Source organism: Halichoeres trimaculatus, unplaced genomic scaffold, assembly GCF_033239565.1.
Source record: "Halichoeres trimaculatus isolate MK-OKI-2021-1 unplaced genomic scaffold, fHalTri1.1 fHalTri1_scaffold_8, whole genome shotgun sequence".
NCBI lineage: Eukaryota > Metazoa > Chordata > Actinopteri > Labriformes > Labridae > Halichoeres > Halichoeres trimaculatus.
The window spans coordinates 22,494,315-22,516,124 of NW_027437186.1; the positions used below are offsets into that span (position 1 = coordinate 22,494,315).

General features: G+C 39.8%; 1 protein-coding gene across 4 annotated transcripts in view; it reads left to right on the forward strand.

Moving 5' to 3' along the window:
• The window catches only part of grid1a (glutamate receptor, ionotropic, delta 1a), a 343,051-nt gene that overhangs the window by 45,456 nt on the left and 275,785 nt on the right, over positions 1-21,810 (forward strand). For 3 of the 4 annotated variants that reach the window (XM_074675675.1, XM_074675677.1, XM_074675678.1), the window contains exon 3: positions 20,954-21,084. In XM_074675675.1, coding sequence (XP_074531776.1) covers positions 21,006-21,084 — 79 coding nt within the window. In that variant the 5' untranslated portion in view covers positions 20,954-21,005. Of the gene's footprint in view, positions 1-20,440; positions 20,512-20,953; positions 21,085-21,810 lie in introns of those variants that run through there. The other variant, XM_074675676.1, reaches the window with a different exon arrangement.

The window sequence follows — 21,810 nt, forward strand, 5'->3', positions numbered from 1 at the left end:
AGTGCTTAACTTAAACTGAGGACACTTGTTACCTCATTATGTTGAAATGCTGACTCAGCATTTCAACATATTGTTCTCCTGTGAATTTATTCTTTTTTTTCTTCTTCTTCTTATTCTTCCGTACGTTTTTTGGTTCGCTAAAACTCCTTCAAATTTTATCCGATTTTCACCATTCAACTTTTAAACTATTCAGCTTCTTCTGGAGAAGCGTGCTATGACTCTTGTGGTATTTAACCCATAAACTTTTTGAATTATTCAGCTTTTTATGAAAATTATACTCCATCTGAAATGCATTGGAAACTTCAGCTTCTCTTGAAAAATTTCCTTCAACTTTCAGAAGTTCTAGCCTCCTCATACTTCCTCTTACAGACTTCATTTGAACTTTAAAATATTCAGCTATCTTTCCACTCTTCAGGTTTTTGTCTGCTCTTTAATATCTTTTACTGTTTTTGAGATTTCACTGTTTGAGCAACATAAACTTTTCCCACTTTACCCTAAAATCTCAGCTTCCTAGAGTGCAATCATCGTTAGCCAGAGTGCGACCGACTCCTGATGACAGGTTGCTGCTGTCTCTGGAAGAATTGTCATAACTTCTGAAATGTTTACAGTAGAAACTTAAAAAATACATCAAACAGTACATTATCTTGTGCTGCTTCTGACAAAGTGGCTTTTAAAGCAAAAACAACAAGCACTTTATCACAAAATGACCAGCTGTCATGAAGTTTTTACACCCTGAAGCCATCTGCTCCAATGTTAATTCCTGAGGAGTTTTCTCAAACATCAGTGGAATTTCCCTCATTTGCAAACTGCTCTCAATGACACAGTTCTGCATCTTCATACATGAAAGTTGCACCTTCAGCTTCCCCAGGATCTTGTGGTTCTTATGGTTTGTTTATTTTTATTCTAGCCCTCACGGTTTTGGCAAGATGACAGAAGATTCAGACTCTTGCTTCACCACAAAATGCCCAGAGTAACACATGAGCAGGGCAAAGTTTTGCAGCTGCAGCTTAATTGCATGTCTCCTTGACAACCTTTGATCTCATGCAGCTGTTTTTTACTAAGTAATCAAAACATCCAGGAACAAAGACACACATGTACTTCAGTTACTTATAAGACCATACCTCCCCCTTTGACTTAATCTACATGCTCCACTATTCAAACAACTTTTTCCCACACCTTATAATTCTCAAACTGCTACTTTTTCTTCTATTACTAGTGCTACATTAATCTCTGTACTGTTTTTTCCCTTATTTCTCCTACTTCTTCTCTCCATTCCACATTTTCAGCTCTGGTTCACATCTTAACCCCCCTTTTTTAACTTTTAAATGGTTAAACTTTATTTAAAACATTTTACCAACAAAAACACAGACTCAAATGATCTCCTGATCCACTGCAACTCCTTCAACTTCAACTGCTTCTACCTTCTGCAGACTTTGACTTAAAGACCTCATTGACATAATAAACTGGTCCTATTACCCTTAATCCTATTTACACATTAGTCATAGATTTCTGCTTTCTTCTACATTTTTGAAGATTTCACTTTTTGATCTTTCTCTTATTTTTATTATTTTATTTGAACTCTTTTAGGATAATTTACATTTCCACTATATCTATTAAACCCTTCATCTCATGCAGCTGTTTATACTAACTCATCAAAACATTCAGGAACAAAGACACACATGTGTGTGTGCTCTTTCTGTCCCTCACACATCCCAGACCTTTACATGCAGTGATATTTCCATCACTACTTCAGTTACTTAAAATACCCTCCCTCCCCCTTTGACTTAATCCTCATGCTCCACTATTCACACAATTTATTCCACAGCTTTAACTTGTCAAACTTCTGCTTCTTCTCCTAATATTAGTGCTTCATAAACCTCTGTATTTTTCCCTATTTCTGCTAATTGTTAATCTGTCCATTCCACATTTTCAGCTCTGCTTCACATCTATAGCCTTTTTAAACTTTATTTAAACAATTTTACCAACAAAGACAGACACTAAAATAATCTTCTGATCCACTGCAACTCCTTCAACTTCAACTGCTTCTACCTTCTGCAGACTTTGACTTAAGACTCTATTCACACATGAAACTGGCCCTATTATCCTTTATGCTATTTACACATTAGTCATAGATTTCTGATTACTAACATCTGAATTACTACTCCTTCTTCTAATACTAGTGCTACATCAACCTCTGTACTTTCCCCCCCTATTTCTGCTACTTCTTCTTCTCTCAATTCCACATTTTCAGCTCTGGTTCACATCTCAATCCTTTTCTTTACATTTAAATGATTTAACTTTATTAAAAACATTTTACCATCAAAAGCAGAGACTGAAATAATCTGCTGATCCACTAAATTAGGGTTGCCCAATCCTGGTCCTGGGGACCCCCTGCCCTGCATATTTTAGATGTTACCCCTCTGCAGCACACCTGATTCAAATGAATGGCTCGTTATCAGGCTTGAGCAGAGCTTGATGACGAGCTGATCATTTGAATCAGGTGTGTTGGAGACAGGAACATTAATAACATGCAGGGCAGGGGGCCCCCAGGACCAGGATTGGGAAACACTGCACTAAAAGTCCTTCAACTTGAAATGCTTCTACCTTCTGCAGACTTTGATTTGAGACTCTGTTTGCACAATAAACTGGTCCTATTATTCTTATGCTATTTACACATTAGTCATAGATTTCTGATTTCTCTTTTTGAATTACTACTTCTTCTTCTAATATTAGTGCTACATTAACCTCTGTACTTTTTTTCTGCTACTTCTTATTCTCTCAATTCCACATTTTCAGTTCTGCATCACATCTATAGCCGTTTTTTACCTTTAAATCATTACACTTTATTATAACAATTTTACCAGCAAAGACAGACACTAAAATAATTTGCTGATCCACTAAAACTCCTTCAACTTCAACTGCTTCTACCTTTTGCAGTCCTTGACTTAAGACTCTGTACACACATTAAACTGGCCCTATTATCCTTTATGCTATTTACACATTAGTCATGGATTTCTGCTTTCTTCTACATTATTGGAGATTTCACCTTTTGATCTTTCTCTCTTTTTTTATTTATTCATTTATTTTAACTTTTTTAGACTTATTTATATTTTTCACTGTATCCACTGTCTTTATCCACTTTGTCTTCACTTCATTTTCCTTAGCTATTTTTTCTTAACTTTCTCTCAACTTTTCTTTTACTTTCTTTCTCACTTTTTCTCTTCTGCCTTTCTTCTTAACTTCTACATCACTTTAAACTCACCTTTTTTCTTTACTCCTTCTTTACTCTGTCTTCACAATTTGTTCCCTTCCTCTTCCCTCCCTCTACACTCCAAATTCTCAGTTCATACTTTGTTCAACTATTTAGCTGTTTTCTTTCACATTTTCAGCTTTTTCCACTAGTATTTTCATTTCTTCAGCTTCAGCATTTCAACGCATTTTCTGCAAGGAAATGCAATTTCTCTAGTTAGGTTATGATTTCCTCCCTTTACTTGCACTTCTCTCCCACCTGCCCCATGCACTCTTTTACGGTATTCTTAATCTGCACCCCCGCCTGTCTCCACTCTAATCAAGCTCACACCATATAATTTGGAGTATTTCTTGTGTTTGGATGCTGGTTAAGTCCCTTACCAGCTCGCCTACATTTGTGTCTGTTTCCAGCGACCAGTTTGCTTGGCTTTCATGGATCTGCATGTGGGTCCTTGTCTCCAGCCAATATCATTAAGAGTCTGCACTCTATGGCTTGTTGCCATCCTGCCTGCCTATGGATTCAGTTAACTTGTTTGGTGACTGCTTTCCTACCACCCCTATAAACCATGAAGTAAACACTAAATTATATTATGTTCACTGGAAGCATTTGTCCTAAGATCTCTTCCTCCATTCAGCCTTACCAATCTACTCTCTGTGACCACTTTGCCTTTATGCCTACCTTACATGTATTTCTCATTTTACCACTGTCCTGCCTTACCTGTTTGTAAACAATAGAATGAAATGGAAGTAACATCCATTATCCAATGCCCATGTGCAGTCTGTCTCCTTCCTGCCACAGCAGGCAATTGTGCTTCCACTGGACGCAAGCTAAAAAACAGGCTAAAGGCTAAAACATGGGCTAAGCTGTTTGTGAAAATGTTCATTTCAACCCACATGCAGCAGTTATCCCGCAGTGGTCTGTTGAGATTTAAGAATCTATCAATAAAATGAAGAGCAAATTTATGTTAGCTCTGCTTGGTAAGGTAGAAGTTGGTAGATGAGCACTCGGAGGACATAAACAAGATTTGCAAACATTACAGTTACAGACATGTCTCAGAGGACTAGCCTGATACTAAACTATGGTAGGCTCAGACTGAGTTTACAAAGTTTTCTTGTTGTCACGTTTCAAACAATAGCGCTATGTAGCTGGTAATGAATACATTACCCTGTCGCTGTATATCCAGTAAAAAGTTGTCTTGAACAAAGAAAAGAAGAGTTAAAAAGATCTGCTTTCCATTCATTGCTTCAAAAAAGCACACGCCTTGGTAAGAGTCTTGTCCTCAACAAAGTGGGTGCAAGTGCTCATGGGAAACAGAGTCTTTCTCCTAGAAGGACACTAGCTTTTCAAGGTAGTCATCACAGCCCCATTAAAGACAACAACAAACGTCAAAGCAGAGCCAGAGAAGCTCATCATGGCGGTAAAAAACCACTGATTCTAACTGCAAAACTCAAAGTAGTTTAACCCTGATGCCACAGCTGGTTGTGTGTGAATGTGAACACTTCTGAAGGGCAGCTGAACACTTTACAGAGCAGCCCTTAGCTATAAGTGTGTTAATGTGTGTGTTTTTTCAGTGCAACTGAAATGTAACTTTGTTACTCTGAAACATGTGCAATGACGAATAAAGCTATCATTATCATCTTTACATCCCTGGAACAAGACTACAAACTGCCCATATGTTGCTGTTTTACTTTCATGCAAGTTTAGTGTTTGGAATTACCTCATCTGAACTTCGATATAAGAAAGAAAAACAACATTCACTTTACATTCTATACAGGGTCTTTTTATATTTTCATGTGGTTTTCAGTTTCATGTTTTATTTCCATCCCCAGATGAGGAACTGGTGGTTATCTTTTAACAGCATCATGAAATATTAGGTAAAACATGGTCAGAAGGTTTCCTTGTGCAACTGTAATGAGCAGCTCATCTTTATGCAGCTGTCATCAAACCACCTTTATCCCTTAGTGTACCAATTAAACAGCACAAGGTATCTGTACATTCAGGATTCAGCCTGCGATTCACAGGTTTGTACTGTCGGCCTCAGCAGACTAGTTGTGATTCAACCACTGAGAGATGATCTGAAGTCTAGAGGGAGAGGGAAGCAGCCGGCATTTAGGCTGGTGCCTTTTCATACACATTTACACACAGTGTACTACACACACACACACACACACACACTCACACACACACCAACATGCACACGCACACACAAAGGGAAAAATAAGAAACAGCTGGGGTCCATAACTTCCAGAAAATATACCCAGAAGTGTGAAAGCACTGAAGCAAGACTGGCTCAGTATGAAAGTGGTTAAAGATGCTTCAACTGCCACACACACACACACACACACACACACACACACACACACACACACACACACACACACACACACATACACACACACACACACACACACACACACACACACACACACACACACACACACACACACACACACACCTCACACGGAACCTATTACCATTCCAAACAGAAAGGCAGGTAGATGCTTTTAGGGGTTAAATAACAGCAAGGTGTTTGAAAAGGTAGACCTTTTGGACTATTTCTCCTGCTGCTTAGCAACATCCACACATCCAGACAGCTTTCTTCTAACTTCAAGCTACTGACATAACACTCACTGAAATACACATCTGATCAAAATTTTAAGACCAGTTGAAAAATTGCAAGAATTTACACCTTCCACTGTTGGATCTAAGAAGGTTCAAAATGCAAAAAAGAAGAAATGGCAGTTAGACAAAAAGTGAAATAGGCTGTTTGATAGCAGATCAAAAGTTTAAGACCACAGCTAAAGGCTAAAGGCAAAACCTGTGCAAAAATGCAGATTCAATGTCATTTTCTGTCAGGTATTCACACTGTCATGACCTCCTGATGACAAAGGCAAAAAGCTTCCTCTCTTTTTGAACGTGGTCAGATTGTTGAGCAGTGGAAGCAAGGCCTTCTGCAATGCGCCATCACTGCTGGGGTTGGACGCAGTTAGAAAGTCATTCTGAATTTCATCTTGAAATATCCTGGGGGTTATGGGAGAAAAAGTCAAGCGGTAGGCCCCAAAATGTTTTACTCATGCTGAGTAGGAGAATCTGATCGGCTGTCACTGGTGTGGAGCCCAATAAACCTTTAGATGGTATCTACAAGAGAAGGGCTTTAAGAACAAAAATGTCTTCAAAGGCCTCATCTCCTTCAAGGCCACAGAATTACCTGTTTGGATTTTGAAGAGAGCACTAAAAATGCAACATCAAAAGGTAGAAAACAGTTTTACTCTCTGATAAGGAAAAAAATGAACTTTGATAGTCCTGATGGCTTCCATCATTACTGGCATGACAAGGAGATCCCACTTGAGATGTTTTCTAAACAGCACAGTGGAGAAGCACTGCAGCATCGTGATCTGGAAGGCTTTTGTTTTTTTTTCATTGTAACAATGGAGCTTCAGGTTGTGCAGTGGTGACAAACAGCGGGAGGCTATGTGAAGATGTAGCAGGGGGCCTCTCTCATGACTGAGGACCTGGTCTGTGTAGTAATGACTGAAATTGTCAACAGGGCAATGCTGTGGTTCACAATGTCCACCTGACCAAGTACGTTTTCCAAGGGAAAAACCACTTATTTTTGGACCATCCTGTGTGTTCCTCTGATCTAAATCCCCTTACAAACATTTGGGAATGGATGTTTACAGAAATGGACATTAGTTCCAGACAGTGGATGCTGTCCATGTTCCCACTAATTCCCGCTAGACTTCTGGCAACGCTCGCGTCTAGCATGCCAAAATGAATTTCTGAAGTTATCAACAAGAAAGGTGGAGCCACTAATTACTGAGTCCTTTTTTGAAAGCTTTGTTTCTACTTTAAGAGGTTTTCAGTTTTGTTTTGTTTTGTTTTGTTTTTTAAGCTAGGGCCTTAAACTTTTCATTTGCTGATGAACAACCTATTTTAGTATTACTGATGTTCACAATAAATTTCTCTCTGATTTCTTTTATTTATTTTTTAACTTTTATTTATTTTTGTCTCTCTCCATTTCTTCCATTTTTGCATTTTGAAGCTCTACTTAGAACCCTCTTAAGATCCAACAGAGCAAAATATAGAGTTATGCAACTTTTCAACTGGTCTTAAAATTTTGATCATGTGTGTATTTTGCACACAAATTCTCAACTTGGATTAGGATATGTGTTTTCTTCTTCCTTTATAGAGGACATATCAGTGTTTAAGTATAGTGTGATGATCTTGTGGTCTAAGCTACATGAGAACATCAGGAATAAACATCTGTTTAATCAGGCGCCTCAGGGTCAGGCTTAGGCTAATTTAGCCCTTTTTAAAGCAAACGAAAACCCATTTATGCTATTGATTATGTGTCACGATGTAGCTTAAACTGAACACTCAGATCTCACCGAAGTATTTATTCAGAGTGGTGATCAAACAGTTGTCACAGTGCTCCAGTTAAACCGCACTTTAAACAAATTTAATCAGCGACGCAGCGGCCTTTCAGAATCAAATATTCCCCCAGGCGAAAGTAGAAATGAAAAATGCACAAGCTTGCACAAACACACACTTTCCCTAACCACACGCACACACACACGCATACACACACACACACACACACACACACACACACACACACACACACACACACACACACAAATTCCCTGTCACAGCCATTGTGAATAAGTGCTGTTATCATCTGTCAGCGTGAGGCCAGTCGCCTGCAGCTAAGGCAGACAGGGAGACAAAGTAAAATATTATCTGCCCACAAAAAGCCCCGGGCAGGCCAAAAACACAAGTCACCTGTGGTCACACGCTAAGTTTAAATCTGTTTTATTAGCAGCAATACTCCCACATTCATGGCCATATCTTTGCTGTCCTGCATACAGAAAGTTGTCTGTAGCCTTGAGTCAGAGACAGTCGGATTGATGCCCTTTGGGCAGGGACACTGCATGTTTGCCAAGACCTTACACAAAATTGGTGATTATGAGACAAGATAAGAGAAGATAAGCCCAACAGAGTTAGAGTCGTGAGCAGTAGTACATCTTTTTTTGCATAAAAAAACAAAAACAAAACAATTCCTTTTTAAAACAAAACCTAGACTTCAAATGAGTGTGTGTCTCAGAGTCATGTGTTGTTGTTTTTCAGAAAAACAAATCTTGTGCCCTGGAGCATCGTTGTCTGGGTCACTCAAGATTCAACTTCAATTCAGACAAAAGCTCTCTAAGCCCGAGAAGTACATCCTCACTTTCAAGCCTACAAAATAATGTCACCATACAAAGTATCTCAAGAGTGCTGTAATACAGGGGTGTAGAGGTTTTCACATCCAATTTAATAGAAATAGGACTTATGCAAGTGCCAACAGGGGATGTCTAGGTGTTGCCTCCGAAAGCGTTTGCAACCCGCAGCAAACTATAGGCAGTGGCTCTGCTGTCCTGATATGAAGAGTTAAGTGCAACACTGCAGGGCCAGAACAAATAAAAGACAGCATAGAGATGAGGCAGAGCAGAGTCCTCAGAGTGACAGCGCAGTCAACCGCCCGCGGGCAGAGAGCGCAATGTTTGTGCCAGAGTGTTGGGTTGACCACGGCTTGAAGGATAAGGAATCCTAGATGCAAATTGCAGCAGTAGATGCAGGAAGACATGTTGCTAGTAAGCAACACAACACAGATCTTCTTTTTAACACTACTTTTCTTTGTTCAAGGCTATTTTTACTGAATACAAAGTAACAAGGTGATTTATTTGTAGTTATTTAGCACTATTGTTTGAAATGTGACAACAAGCAAACTTAATAACTCAATTTGTACCATGGATGGTAACTGGCTATATTTAGCACTTCTCACAGCCCAGTTCTCTGAAGTATGTCTGTAACTTGTTCCCAACAAGCAGAGCAAATTTAACCCTGCTCCTCATTTTATTGATAGACTCTAAAGTTTGAACAGACCACTGCAGAATAACTGCTGCATGTGGGTTGGAATGAACATAATCACAAACAGCTTAACCCATGTGTTAGCCTTTAGCCCGTATTTTAGCCTTTAGTCTGCACTTTACCATTCTCTGCTTAGCTTTCTTCTGCTCCTCTGCCCTTTTTTCTGTCAGACAGTTCAGCTCCAGTGTGGTGTGTGTGTTGACCAGTGTGGTGTTGTCATGGAGATGACACGCTGTAAACCACTCCTGTCTAACCCAACTGGGAAGCTGCAAAATACCATTTAGAAATAACCTTCATTGGTGCTGATAATCTTATTTCAAAATGTTGATAACTTTTAGGTGTATATCTAGAAGCGAGACTTTTTTCAAGATTGCTTAGAAAGTCCTTCCAGGTGCTTTAAGTCCAACATCAAAAAACAAAGAGCTTGGTTTTACGTTCTGACATTTTTGCAGGAACACTAGAACTAGACCAAAAAAACTGCTGTTTGGAGAAGGGCTTTTTGGAAACTTAACTGCATGTGGAAATCATTCAATTTAATACCTTCATAAAGTCATCAGCATCATGTAGGTATGTTTCTTTTGTGAATATATAATGATGAAGTACGTGCATGTGCACATGCTTCATTTCCACTCATTCAGAAAGCCATAATCGGGTGCCGTAATACCGCTGCCTGCTTCACTGCTCATTACACCTGTCAGTGTGAAGAGCAGCAAAACAGAAGTGAAGTTTCTCAAATTGATGCTTAACTATGCTTCTCCAACAGTTGCTCTCGCATGAGAAACAACTGTAGCTATTTATAGCCTTAACAGCACCAATGCAGTTTATTTTTTTCAGTGCTCAGTGTAAAAATGCCCTCAATACTGGCTGTTTTTCTTTTGCTGTACTAACAATACTCACAGTTGAGTTTTCATAAATCATCACAATCATCAGTGTCGTTTATCTCAAGCCAAATTATCACAACCAAGAAGCAATACTTCTTAGATCAGTTTTGTCAAGAGCAGAGTTTGAGGATTTGTTTTTCTGTTTTCTTGGTAACACTTCAGTAAAAGATGAAACAGTGCATTGCCACAGTGAGATACTGTACCACATCAGCCCCATGTGAGTAAGTGGTCACTCCTATCTGCAGGGGAACCTTTTCACTGTGACTGACAGCTACACCCTGTAATGCACATTTATCGAGCAATATTCATGGCTTTGTCATTACAGTAAAGTCTGAACAGCCTGCATTGAAAATGATCTAAAGCCTCCCCCCAGCGGGATAATATCCTATCCAATCATGTTTGTGTCACTGAATGGATCGGTTGGCACCTTGTCATCAAATGCAGTGTGACAGTTAACGTAATTGGCCAGCAACGCTTGACTATATCATCTGCCAATTAATTAATCCAATAGAGCCATGCTAGGCCCATTAAATCCCATTCTAATTAATCAGATGTCACCAGGATATTTTGTCATTTAACCCAAATTTGTGGGATCATTTCCCAAATGGAAGCCAGTCATCTAACTGCAGAGATTTTTTAAATAATGCCTGCTTTTTAATAACGAAACGAAGCATATTCTGGTAAACTTTGAGAATAAAAGTGACAGATGTATCAGTTAGTTCAATAAATCTGCTCTGAGCGGTGACCAGCTGCAGGGGCTCGCCTGACACACGGACTTTTGTAAATTAGGATGAGCTTCACCAGGTTTAAAGTTGGAAGCGTACATTTGGAGCAGCTGAAACGAATCCAATTTGGTTTTATATCTGGAACACTTCATGTGTTATATTTAGTCATTAGACTCCAGCCTTTAAATTCCTAAAAGGGGGCATGGGGGACTAAAAAGAAGGGAAGAACCCCATGGAGTTTAAAGAACTCCAGGAACTGAGCTGAATGCTAAGAGTCCTGTCGTCTGTACCTCTTAAGCACAGTGTGTGTGTGAGAGAGATCTTTCAAGCAGGTTTGTGGAGGAGAGCACATGAGAGGAAGGGAGTGAGATTGGGACAGCATGAGAGAGGAGTGAGGTAGACACTCCTCAACCCAATGTATCACTGATCAGAATTTTGGGCCTACTGGAATGGAAAAAAAACAAACAAACAAGAAAAATGTGTTAAAACATCTGGTGATTATGGTGCTAAGTAGTGAGGCTGACGATGTTTAATTTTGTAGATGACTAAGTGCACACATCCCCAAGTGTAGTGGTGTTTTATGGTTCAGGGTTTTACCTGGGCTATCATTCTTCTATCTTATGTTCTAAACAACTTCCTTTCTAAGACTCTTCTGCAGACACATCGTTCTTGCGCGCTTGTCTTAGCACCACCCAGGAGGATTTTGGTAGATTCACACAAAGACTAGTACAGAGTATTTTTCACTTTTGTGTGTATTTGGGAGATGGATTCAGAAATACATTTTTCAAGTGTAGAGAGGAGAAAGACAATGAACAGGTCATGTGTTTTCTTTTCTCACATCTCTCCTCATCTCACATTTTTACTTTTGATGCCAGAGCTTGGCCTTACCAAACATCCTATGAGAAAACTAGGTTTTCATGAGGATCATCATCATCCATACCAAATTAGTTACATTTTTCCTCTTGGTGTGAAATTTATGAAGGGAGGGTTTGGTATGTACATTTCAGATATTTCCCTCCTCTGACACAGTGTAAAACTCTGTGATAATTAAAGCTTATAACAGCAAACAATGGTTCAAAGTGCAGGTTCTATTTTCTGAGTGATTTAAGTGTGAATAAAGAGGCTAATATTTGTACGGAGATGTTTCCTAAATGCAGCTGCTGAAGCTCTGTTAGCTGCCATTAGAGTCATCTGAACCCAGCCTTTGGATTCTTTTGTTTTGCATAATGGCCACAGAAATGGAGAACTGTTTTAAGTGTTTGTCCGGAAACATAACTTTGAGGTTCTGTCTCTGTGCTCTGCAGCTACAAAATGTGGATAATTGGAATAATAGATGTTTGCCTAGCAGCAGTGGCAGAGCTTTTTTAAATCCCACACAGAGCTTCTCGCTGTGTGTTCTCAGGTTACCTCTGCTGCTGCTTTTCCTTTACTTCTGACTTTGATAATGACTCAAATTGACCTGCTCCCAATTGCTGTAAAACAATCAAATCATTTTTGTTGTCGTTCTCATTTGCAAAGCATTACTCTGCTGCTAGATTTTGAGCTCTTTGACGGCTAAGTAGCTCCTCTTTGAACAACCTCATCCGCTAATGACTGTCTTGCAGGCACAGCTGGAGTGAAATGTAGCTGACACAGGCTCTGGGTTCAATAGCTCTGCTAAGGGCACACTAAACAAATGGCTGAACAGTTGCTATTAGGTGAATAAATTGTAAACATCTCTGCAGGCAAAATTGGTGCTTTGCAGAGCCTGCTAATGCTGCATAGTAATGAGGCTGTATTGGCTTAAATGAAACCTCCTCATTTCACAATGAGTTCAAGGCCAGATTTTACAAATGATGCTATTACTGTCATTCATCATTTATAGATTTTTTGTGTGGCTGGTGGTTTGTTGAATCTTCCCTCATACCCGTACATGGACAGGTGGTCAGACAGGTGAATGTTCCCAGTGCTGTATGTTATCTCTACAGATCCCAACTGCTCAGGGAAAATATCAAGTCCTGGCCACATCTGGTACATCAGCCCTTCTTCTTTTATTCAGAATAGAAGTAACCACAATCCTCTGCTCCCAGTTGGAGACCGACATGGTGATGAGGCACACGGTTAGGGAACAAGAAAGGAAACAGAGGAGCTGTTATTTAGTCACAGCTTGCTACAGTCAGACTCACACAATAAATCCAGCTGGGAGCAGCTCTTTTGCATTTTAACCACAGTGGATCATACAGCCAGTCTGTTATCCTTTTCCTTTAGGTTATTTAGTATGCTTTGTGTTTATATACCAAAAACCCACAGGAGTTGTGGAAGGAGTTAGATCCAATCTTTAGGTGTTGGTCTTATAGATAGGGGTCTCTAGAGGGGTGACAGATAACATAAGTCAAGTCAGAGACAGCACCCAAAGCCCCTAGGATCCATAGTACTGTGTTTCTATTGGACTCTAAAAGTACATTATACATACAAAGATGTATTCATGTGTACAGATAACATGACAATTGCGAGGATGAGCTGCATGTACAAATGCAAAAAGACTGTATTGTAATATTGTCACCATGTGTACAATTTCTGCTAAAGGTTGGCTAAGTGCAACAGGAAATTGGGGGAAGATTTGAGCAAGCTGGCAGGTGGAGATGATGCAATTGAAATTATGCAACCAGTGTGACCGTGCAAGGCACTCAGGGTTGTTTACACCTCTCATCATTCAGCCAAGTATCGCAGTTGTGAGTTTACAATGAGGAGTATGTTTTTATTTTTAGTTGTTTTAGTGTGTGCTTTTTTGGAGCACTTGCTAGCATAACAGATCTATATTTAATCACTGTGTACAAAGCTTTGAGAACAAACAAAAGCCTCTTGACTGTATGGTGTGTGCAGCTTCCAACAACAATTCTATATAGAGGGAAAAGCATTTGGAATGAATATTTGTCACATAGCAACATGTGTTCTCTGTCCTCTGACTGTTACGCAGCTCAAAAATGTTTTTCCGCTCTGAATGTTTGATGCAATATTACTTGAGTCTCTGCCTCAAGTGAAGGAGTTCAAGTATCAGGGGTTCTTGCTCATAGTGAGGGTAAAAGGGATTGTGAAATTGACAAATGGGTTAGCGCAGCATCAGCAGTAATGTGATTGTTGTACGAGACCGTTGTGGTGAAGAGAGAGCTGAGCCTGAAGGCGAAGCTTTCATTTTACAGACTGACTGCATTCCAACCTTCACCTGTGGTGCTGAGCTTTGGGTAGTAACCAACAGAATGACCCTTCAACTACAAGCAACAAAAAATAGTTTTTACCCAAGGGTGGTTGGGCTAGCTTTAGAGACAGGGTAAGGAGCGCAGACTTCCTGGCTGTTAGGGAGGCAGAGACCGAAAGTGGCCAGGGAGCCAGTTGAGGTGGTTCAGGTGGTGACTTGTGATTAGGATGCCTCCCGAGCGCTTCCCTTTGGAGCTTTTCCAGACACATCCAACTAGGCAGAAAGCAAGGGGTATACACACAGCTCCCTGGAGGGATTGTACATCCTATCATGCTTAGGAACACTTCGGGAAGAGCTAGGGAAAAAATAAATAAATACATAAATAAATACTGGAGTTTGGGTTACCTTGTTTAGAATTCTTGTGCCACAACTACCCAGAAAATTTCAACCAAACCATAACACATAATATCATGAAAACTTGATTACGTGGAAATCTTTAACAGCAGAAATAACAGTTTGTATTTGTGTTTCAAGGTTGTGGTACACAAATATTTGACATATTTTTAGGGAGCTTAATACAACACCAATTACAATACAATCCTTTATGATTTGTGAATTTGTTCCATCTTAAACACATTTTCCAGATTTAACCCAAGTGGATCTCTCACATTTAAGAGGCAGCATCAGACCACACGGACCCCTCACTCCATGAGCAAAGTTATGTTTGAAGTTGGCATACCTGACTGAATCCAGAGTTATGTCCCCGGCTGGAAAACTTTTAAAGCCCCTGCTCAGGCATCCGTCAAGGTTCTTGGCTAACACAGCTGGACTTACATCCTTCACACTCTTCGTATGCCAGTCTGCTGGTATATTTTTCATACATGAATTATCAGTTATATATTTAATACCTCAATCCATATTTCACTGAGATTCAGAGCAAAGCACATAATGATGAGAATCGTCAACAATTCACTCATTGAGATTCAGAATCTGTGATGGAGCGCATGCTTCTTCTCCCATAACATGATTAATCTGTAATGTTACCTCAGGCTATGTATTTGGAGGAGAGTGTCTTGCTTATTCACCTCTTGAGCTGCACACTCTTGTTGCTATTCTCTGCACATTTCTGCTTGACATGAATGGATTTCCAACTTGTCTGGAGTTTAACCCTCCTCCAAATTGGTGCAGGGGCTTCACACAAGTACATGCCGTGGTACAATGGAACGGACACAGCCAGCTGCACAGTGACAGACTCAGGACAGCTCATATTATTAAACTGTCACCCTTTGCTATTCTGGTATGAATGAAGCAAAGCAAGAAGTATACACTAACATATCTTTTTTTTCTCACAGCTGTGTTAAATACCTGATGGTGACTGGTCAAACATCATACTTGTGATAAATTCTCACAGAAAAAGCAGCACTCAGGACAACTAGATCACACTCTTCACATCAAATTAATCTTCAGGAAGAAGTTCTGACTCATTCCTGTTGATACTGTGGTAAAAGGTTAGTTTCTACTGACATGTGACAAGAATGTTGGTTTCCATCATAGGCTGGTCTTAAGAGTCCGTAAAACATGACAAATGTGAGACCAACCTGAAGAGCTTCTGGACCCCAGCCTTCTTGATTAAGGACAGATAGGGCAAGATCCTGTCCTACAATCCAGGCAACTATAGCAGAGCTGTGATTGCATCACTAACAAGATGATCATGATAAAGTGTTGAAGTTGTGAAATTTGCCTCATTTAGGTTAAACAGTGTGTCAACTGTAAAGTCCCACAGCTGCAATCCCGATTATTTTGTTTGATGTAATATTTACATTGATATCATTTCTAACAAATAAGTGTGCCAATCTAGTGAACTGACATGAGTTAAATTGTTGAATTTGATATTTATTAATCCGGCAAGAAACCTAATAAGAACGTGTTACCATTGAGCCTCTTCAGCCTGATAGCACAGGGACTACTTTTTAATGCGTATAAATACCTCTTTGGAAATGCACAAAGACACCTTCAAATGCACATTTCGTGTCAACTGGTTTCATCTTTTTTTGTTTAAAGCCCAACATTAGCCTGATGGGATTGTACCTATCATAACCACCTACTCTTTAACATTATTACCTATTTAGATAGTGGCTTCACTCAATACAAGTTAACTCTGCAGGGTGTACATTAAAAAGTCGTTATTATAAACTCCATCTGAATAAGACAGTCTTTGGGCTCAAGATTCAGTCTCTATTAGTAGTAGCATCAAGAGCTAGTAATCAAGTGGTTAAATTAGAGAGTCCATAGTGTGAGCAGAAAACCCTGATGCTGAGTAGGAAAACACCAGCTCACTATAGCTAGTTCTTATTGGGCATTCCTCACAGTTACTACATATGAAAATATGCGGGAAAGGTGTTGAGGTTACTGTTCTTAAGTCGACTTATAGCACATTTGATTGCATCAGTCCAGGTTTTTCCTCAGACAATAGCCAACAAGGCTAAAGGCTGTTAACCCATTTGAACTCATTTTATTCTGCAGTACATATTCAAATCAGGGCTTCATGTGTAAGAATAAGAGCAGACACAATCAGACAGTTAGTAAGTACCCATTACTGTATTACAATGACCATGTTTGAATGTAAGACGTTTAAATAGATTTCCCCTTTTGGAGCCAAAAGCAGATTTAATGAGTGTAAAAAAAAAAAAGCTTTAATAGCACCACTAATCAGTGAAGACAGATACCAGTTACACAGGGCTAACATGTGATTTACACTGAGATAAACTGCATTCATTTCTCAGGCAGCAGTCTGCAACGCCCCGAGCCATGCATTAGAAAATAATTAAAGATTAAATACAGAGATGGGCCTTATGAAACTAAAGACCCAGAACAGGAAAAATGTTAGCCTATACTAGGGGTCTGCAACCTTTACTTTAATAGGAGCCATTTTGCCTCAGCTCACCTGGATTAAAGTCATTTCAGAGCCACAAAATCTACTTTATCTTCACAATGAAGACAATAATGTGTATACAATTCTATACATAGTCAAAATCTTGTGAATAATTATCTAAACAAAGAGTTTTTCAAATTTATATAATTATACATCTTAGTTGTTATTTTTAATAAATTTGAAAAAATGCCATAAATCTTGACATTTAAAAAAAAAATCAAAATTCAATAAATTTGCAAAAGTTTCAAAAATTTGGAAAAAAGAAGAAGAAAGAAATTTAATCAATTTACAAAAAATCCAATTTTTTTGAAAAAAAAATCTGAATTTGATAACATATTTTGGTCATATTGCTTAACTCATTCTTTTTTGCTGTCGTCCAATCTCTTGCCACATATCAAGCATGTGTTTGACGCTGGCACATCGGTCATTAAATGAATCCATCCACTCAGAACCAATCTCTGTATTTTCTTCCAGACCTGTCTTTTTTGTAGATTTAGTTATCTTACCAGGGGCGTAAAACTTGAGGTTAGCCACAGGTGCATAGGAAGTTGTTGGGCTGTTGATGTTGTAGGAGAGGAAGTGGAGTGGTGCCAGGCTTTGACAGATGTGATGCATATTAAGTTCAACAAAACGTTTAATCAGGATTTTATTCAGTGTCAATGTCTTTATTCATCAATACCTTCTTTAAGAAAAAAAAAACTTCATTTCAATAATATTTATGTTAAACCACGAGGAGCAACTGCAAAGATGTCAAAAAGCAACATGAGGCTTCAGAGCTGCAGGTTGTGCACCCTAGGCCTATACAAACAGTTAATCAGCCTGAGACCTATGCCATAGGTTTCAAGCTAGAAGCGCCTATCATCTGAAGTGTGAATTGAAAAAAAAAAAAAAAGGAAATGGCGATTACCAGTAAGAAGCCAGTGTATGGCAGTGGTGCTTTTCTATGCATGACTTACAGCAAGGTTTTTTTTATAGGCTACATATGACAGCTCCTCCTCATCTACATTCACTTTTTGGCTTTGTCCCAAAACAGGAGAAGGTAAACTCCGTCTCCTCTTTTCACCTCATTGCTCACAGCTATAAAAATTAATGACTCAGGTTTGTGTGTCAATGAAATTCCACCTTCACCACAGAGAGCAGACATGACACCCCAGCCAATATCTCCATGCCTGCTGGCGGGACATCTGAGTCTAACTTAAGGTGACATCAATAGATATGCATGAGGTTCACTTAGAATACTGCACCTGAAAGAAGAAACAAACAGATTTGAAGCCAGATTTCTTTCTTTTCCTTTTTTTTAAATTTTGGAAATATTCACCAGGGGATTTTTTTTTCTGCTGAAAATCTGTGCTGGTATGAATCAACCGCATAACAAACCGCCCAAAACATGCAATTATCATTTGGATGGCCAGTTTCCTTTCAATGGTATTCCCTGCTTCATATTAAATTGGCTTACAAATGCATGGAGTCCACCCATTGCCCGAAACAGGCATGGCTATTCATTCAGGTATCCCATAAATACCTTTCTATATGCAGAGAATACATATTGGAGAACACACATTACTATAAATAGGGCTGTCTGAAATATGCTAATGGCTAAGATAGCAAAAGATAGCAAGACTTACTGCTTATACTCACTTCCAGCCTCTAAGTGGAGCCTTGGACTGTTACAGCTCTCCTGTGAACCAGAAGCAAAAATGCAGATGATCATACATACAGTGTTGATTTTACTAGCCCAACTGGAAAGATAAAACATGAATTGTGTCACATCCAGTGTTAAGTTTGGATTTTTTCCTCGCAATTTGGGGAAAATAATGTACACTTTCTTTTTAATGACCCATTATTCCAGCTCCCTGTAAAACACGGTGTTAAAGTTATTGGACAGCTTTACTGGCCCTGATAGCTGTTAGATGATACTGGTATTTCTTGCCATGAGGGGTGTGAAAAAAAGTCTGATTTTAATCACATTTGGTCAAAATAAACAGTACATTGAAACCTGCATAAGAACCAAGAGAATCACGAGCTCTAAAATAAATATTTATCAAAACTTTTTGAAATCTCTGCATCCTATTGCTTCATATGTCAATAAATAGTCAGATTTATCTTTATCTCCAGGGATGAACTGTTTATAGGATTCCTTATTTCTGTTCTGATGCTTCTAAACTGATGTACTGTGGTCAAGGGAACTGTAGTTGATCTTATTTAGAGGGTTTTTTTTGATGTTTTTTTTTTTTTGTTTTTTAATTTGATTCCATTTTTTCATATGGTATTGACTCATGGGCCAACATCCAGGAAACAATCATATAAGAATATCTGTTTTTCCACTATGTTGATAAGAGACGTATGGGCAATGTGTTGAATATTTGTCTTTTTTGTATACAAATGGCACAACTATTACATAACTAGTGTTTTAAGGACAAAATATTTTTGCGCAAAAGAATAGATGCAGTTCCAACAGACGGCCAGAGGGGGTATTGTGTGATTTGACATCGACTTCGGAGGCGTGGATCTTTATTTCTAGGCTGCAGTATCAAAACAGGTGATCGCCTTGTCACAAAGCGAGTGAGACTTTGACACATGAGAGCTTTTTGGGAAAAAAAAAAAAAAAAAAAAAGAAAAGTAAAAGAAAAATCCATCGTGTCGTGTAGGAATCTGTGAGATTTGGAAGCTCTACAGGTGCGGGATTTTTTTTTTCCTCGGATGCTCTGGATGCAGCTAAGTGGAGGAGCTGTCCACTGCCGGTGGTGCTGAAAGTTTGTGCTCTGCGCCTCTGACAGACTTAACCAAACAATTAAGAGATATTTCCGTATATATTTCAGACACGAGAAATATCCTTTAATTGTAAGGTTATGACTGACTTTAACCCGCGTGTGCTTCTTCATTCTCTTCTCCTCTTCGGCACACGCTTGGTATTGCTCAGATACAGAGGTGTGCAACCGGCACCAAGGAAAAAAAACGACTAACCCTCTGTGGCTCTTCTTACTTAACCTTAAAGAAAAGCCAGTTTCATAATCCCGAAAGAATTAAAACCAGAGCCAAAACCAACGGCGTCATCAAACCAAAGCAGCAATCAATCAGTCAAATGAGCCTTGGGAAAAACGCTGTGCTCTTTATGTTCGTTTTCCTCGGCAAAATGCTCCCCCGGTCACTCCTTTCCGCTGCTCCCCGGTTCAGCAAGGCGTCGCGGCTCTTGTCATGACTGTCCGTCATCCGTCAGCCCCTCGCCAAGGGATACGGCGTGTGAATCCTTTTCTTTGCCAAATCAGCTGCGCCCCGTCCCCACTTCACTGTAATTGCGCCTCTGCGCTCCCACACATCTTCCAGGTAAAACGGCAACTTCTCCAAAAGTCAAGTGTTCACGCACCGGTGTCCACTTTTCATGTCTCGTGCTGGTCTGAATGCGTTAGAACTCGTGTCACGCAGTTTTCTTGTCTTCTTCGTAAGGGTTGATAGAGATTTTTCCCTCCCTATTCTCTTGCAACGTCCAGTCATTTGTTTCCATTTCGGCTCTCCGCGCGTCTTTCTCGGGCTCGTCCAAATCATTTCTACCCGGCTTGTCGGGACAGCAGCCGAGTCGTGAAGTCTCTGCAGTCACGTGATCGACACAGGACTGAGGAGAGAGTGTGTGCGCTTCTCTCTCGGTGTGTGCAGTTTTGTTTTATATTTTCGGAGTGTGTATGTGCGCGTCTCTCTGTGTGTGTAGTTAGAGGGGGTGTCCCTCCTCCGCATTTCTTTTTTCTTTTTTTTTTTGCTGCTTGCCATGCTTTAGACGCCGGAGCGCAGGGAGAGAGGCGAGAGTGAGAGAGGTAACACCGGGCTCTCTCACCGGGCTACCTGTCTCTTTTTCAGTCTTACCTCGGGTGCCCGTCGGTGCTCCCTTGTCGTTTTATCCTCACCATCCTGCGGTTTTCTGTTTTTAGCTGGTCAAGAAAGAATAAAAGAAAAATCAGATTTTTCTTTGCAGGGTTTCATGCAGGTCTGGCTTAGCAAGAGGAGGTGGATCACCGTTCTGTTTTGTACTGGGTTTTGATCATCTTTTTTTTTTTTTCCTTTTTTTTTTCTTTGGGTGCTCCATTTGGACAGCTATAGGACAGCAGAGCAGAGCTTGGATGAGCCGCCTCGCTGAAATCCCGAGATGGAGTTGCTGCTGATCTGCCTTTCCCTGTGGATATTGCAATGCAATTCGGCCAAAGCGGACTCCATCATACATATTGGTAAGCGTCCGATAAAACCATCGAGCTGTTTGGGCTAATAGACAGGTGTTAACGGCAGCGCATGCAGGGATAAAGCTCAGCCAGCGCATACTGCGTGAATCAGAGAGGCTTTTGGAGAGAGGGCGGGATAAATAGACTATTCAGCTTGCATCTTGTGTTCAAGCAACACTTTGACTCTGGCGAGTTGCAAAGTTAACGTTTTGTGAATGCACATCCCTCTGACCTTAACTGCAAGCCTTAATTTGGTATTATTTAGCACTCTTCACCTTTCCTTGCATGTTTTTTTGCAGTGATTTCACCTAATTTTCATTGGCACATTACTGCATTCATGTCAGATCTAAACCTCAAAACATTCAACCTGTATTATTTGCAACTTTGCATTCAAAGCACGCATTACACATAGAAGACAGACCCCTATTTTGAAGCTTTGGCGAAATTAACGTTCAAAAAGCTCATAGCTGAGGCTTCTTTTTAAAACCAAGCTACCTCTTGTGCGTACCCGACAAGCCTCAACTTTCACTGAAACGTGACTGCAATGTCAAAACCGTCGACAGAGGGAATGTCAGAGGAGTTTCGTTTTAGAGATGCAAAACGCATAGAGCCTCTTTGTTCTCTAACTTCAAACCAGAGCTGAGACCCATCTTCATTTTCTCCCCCCTCCACAGCTTTAATCGCATAACGAGGTTCAAATGATACTCATCAGCTGTTTATCCGTTCACATCGCAT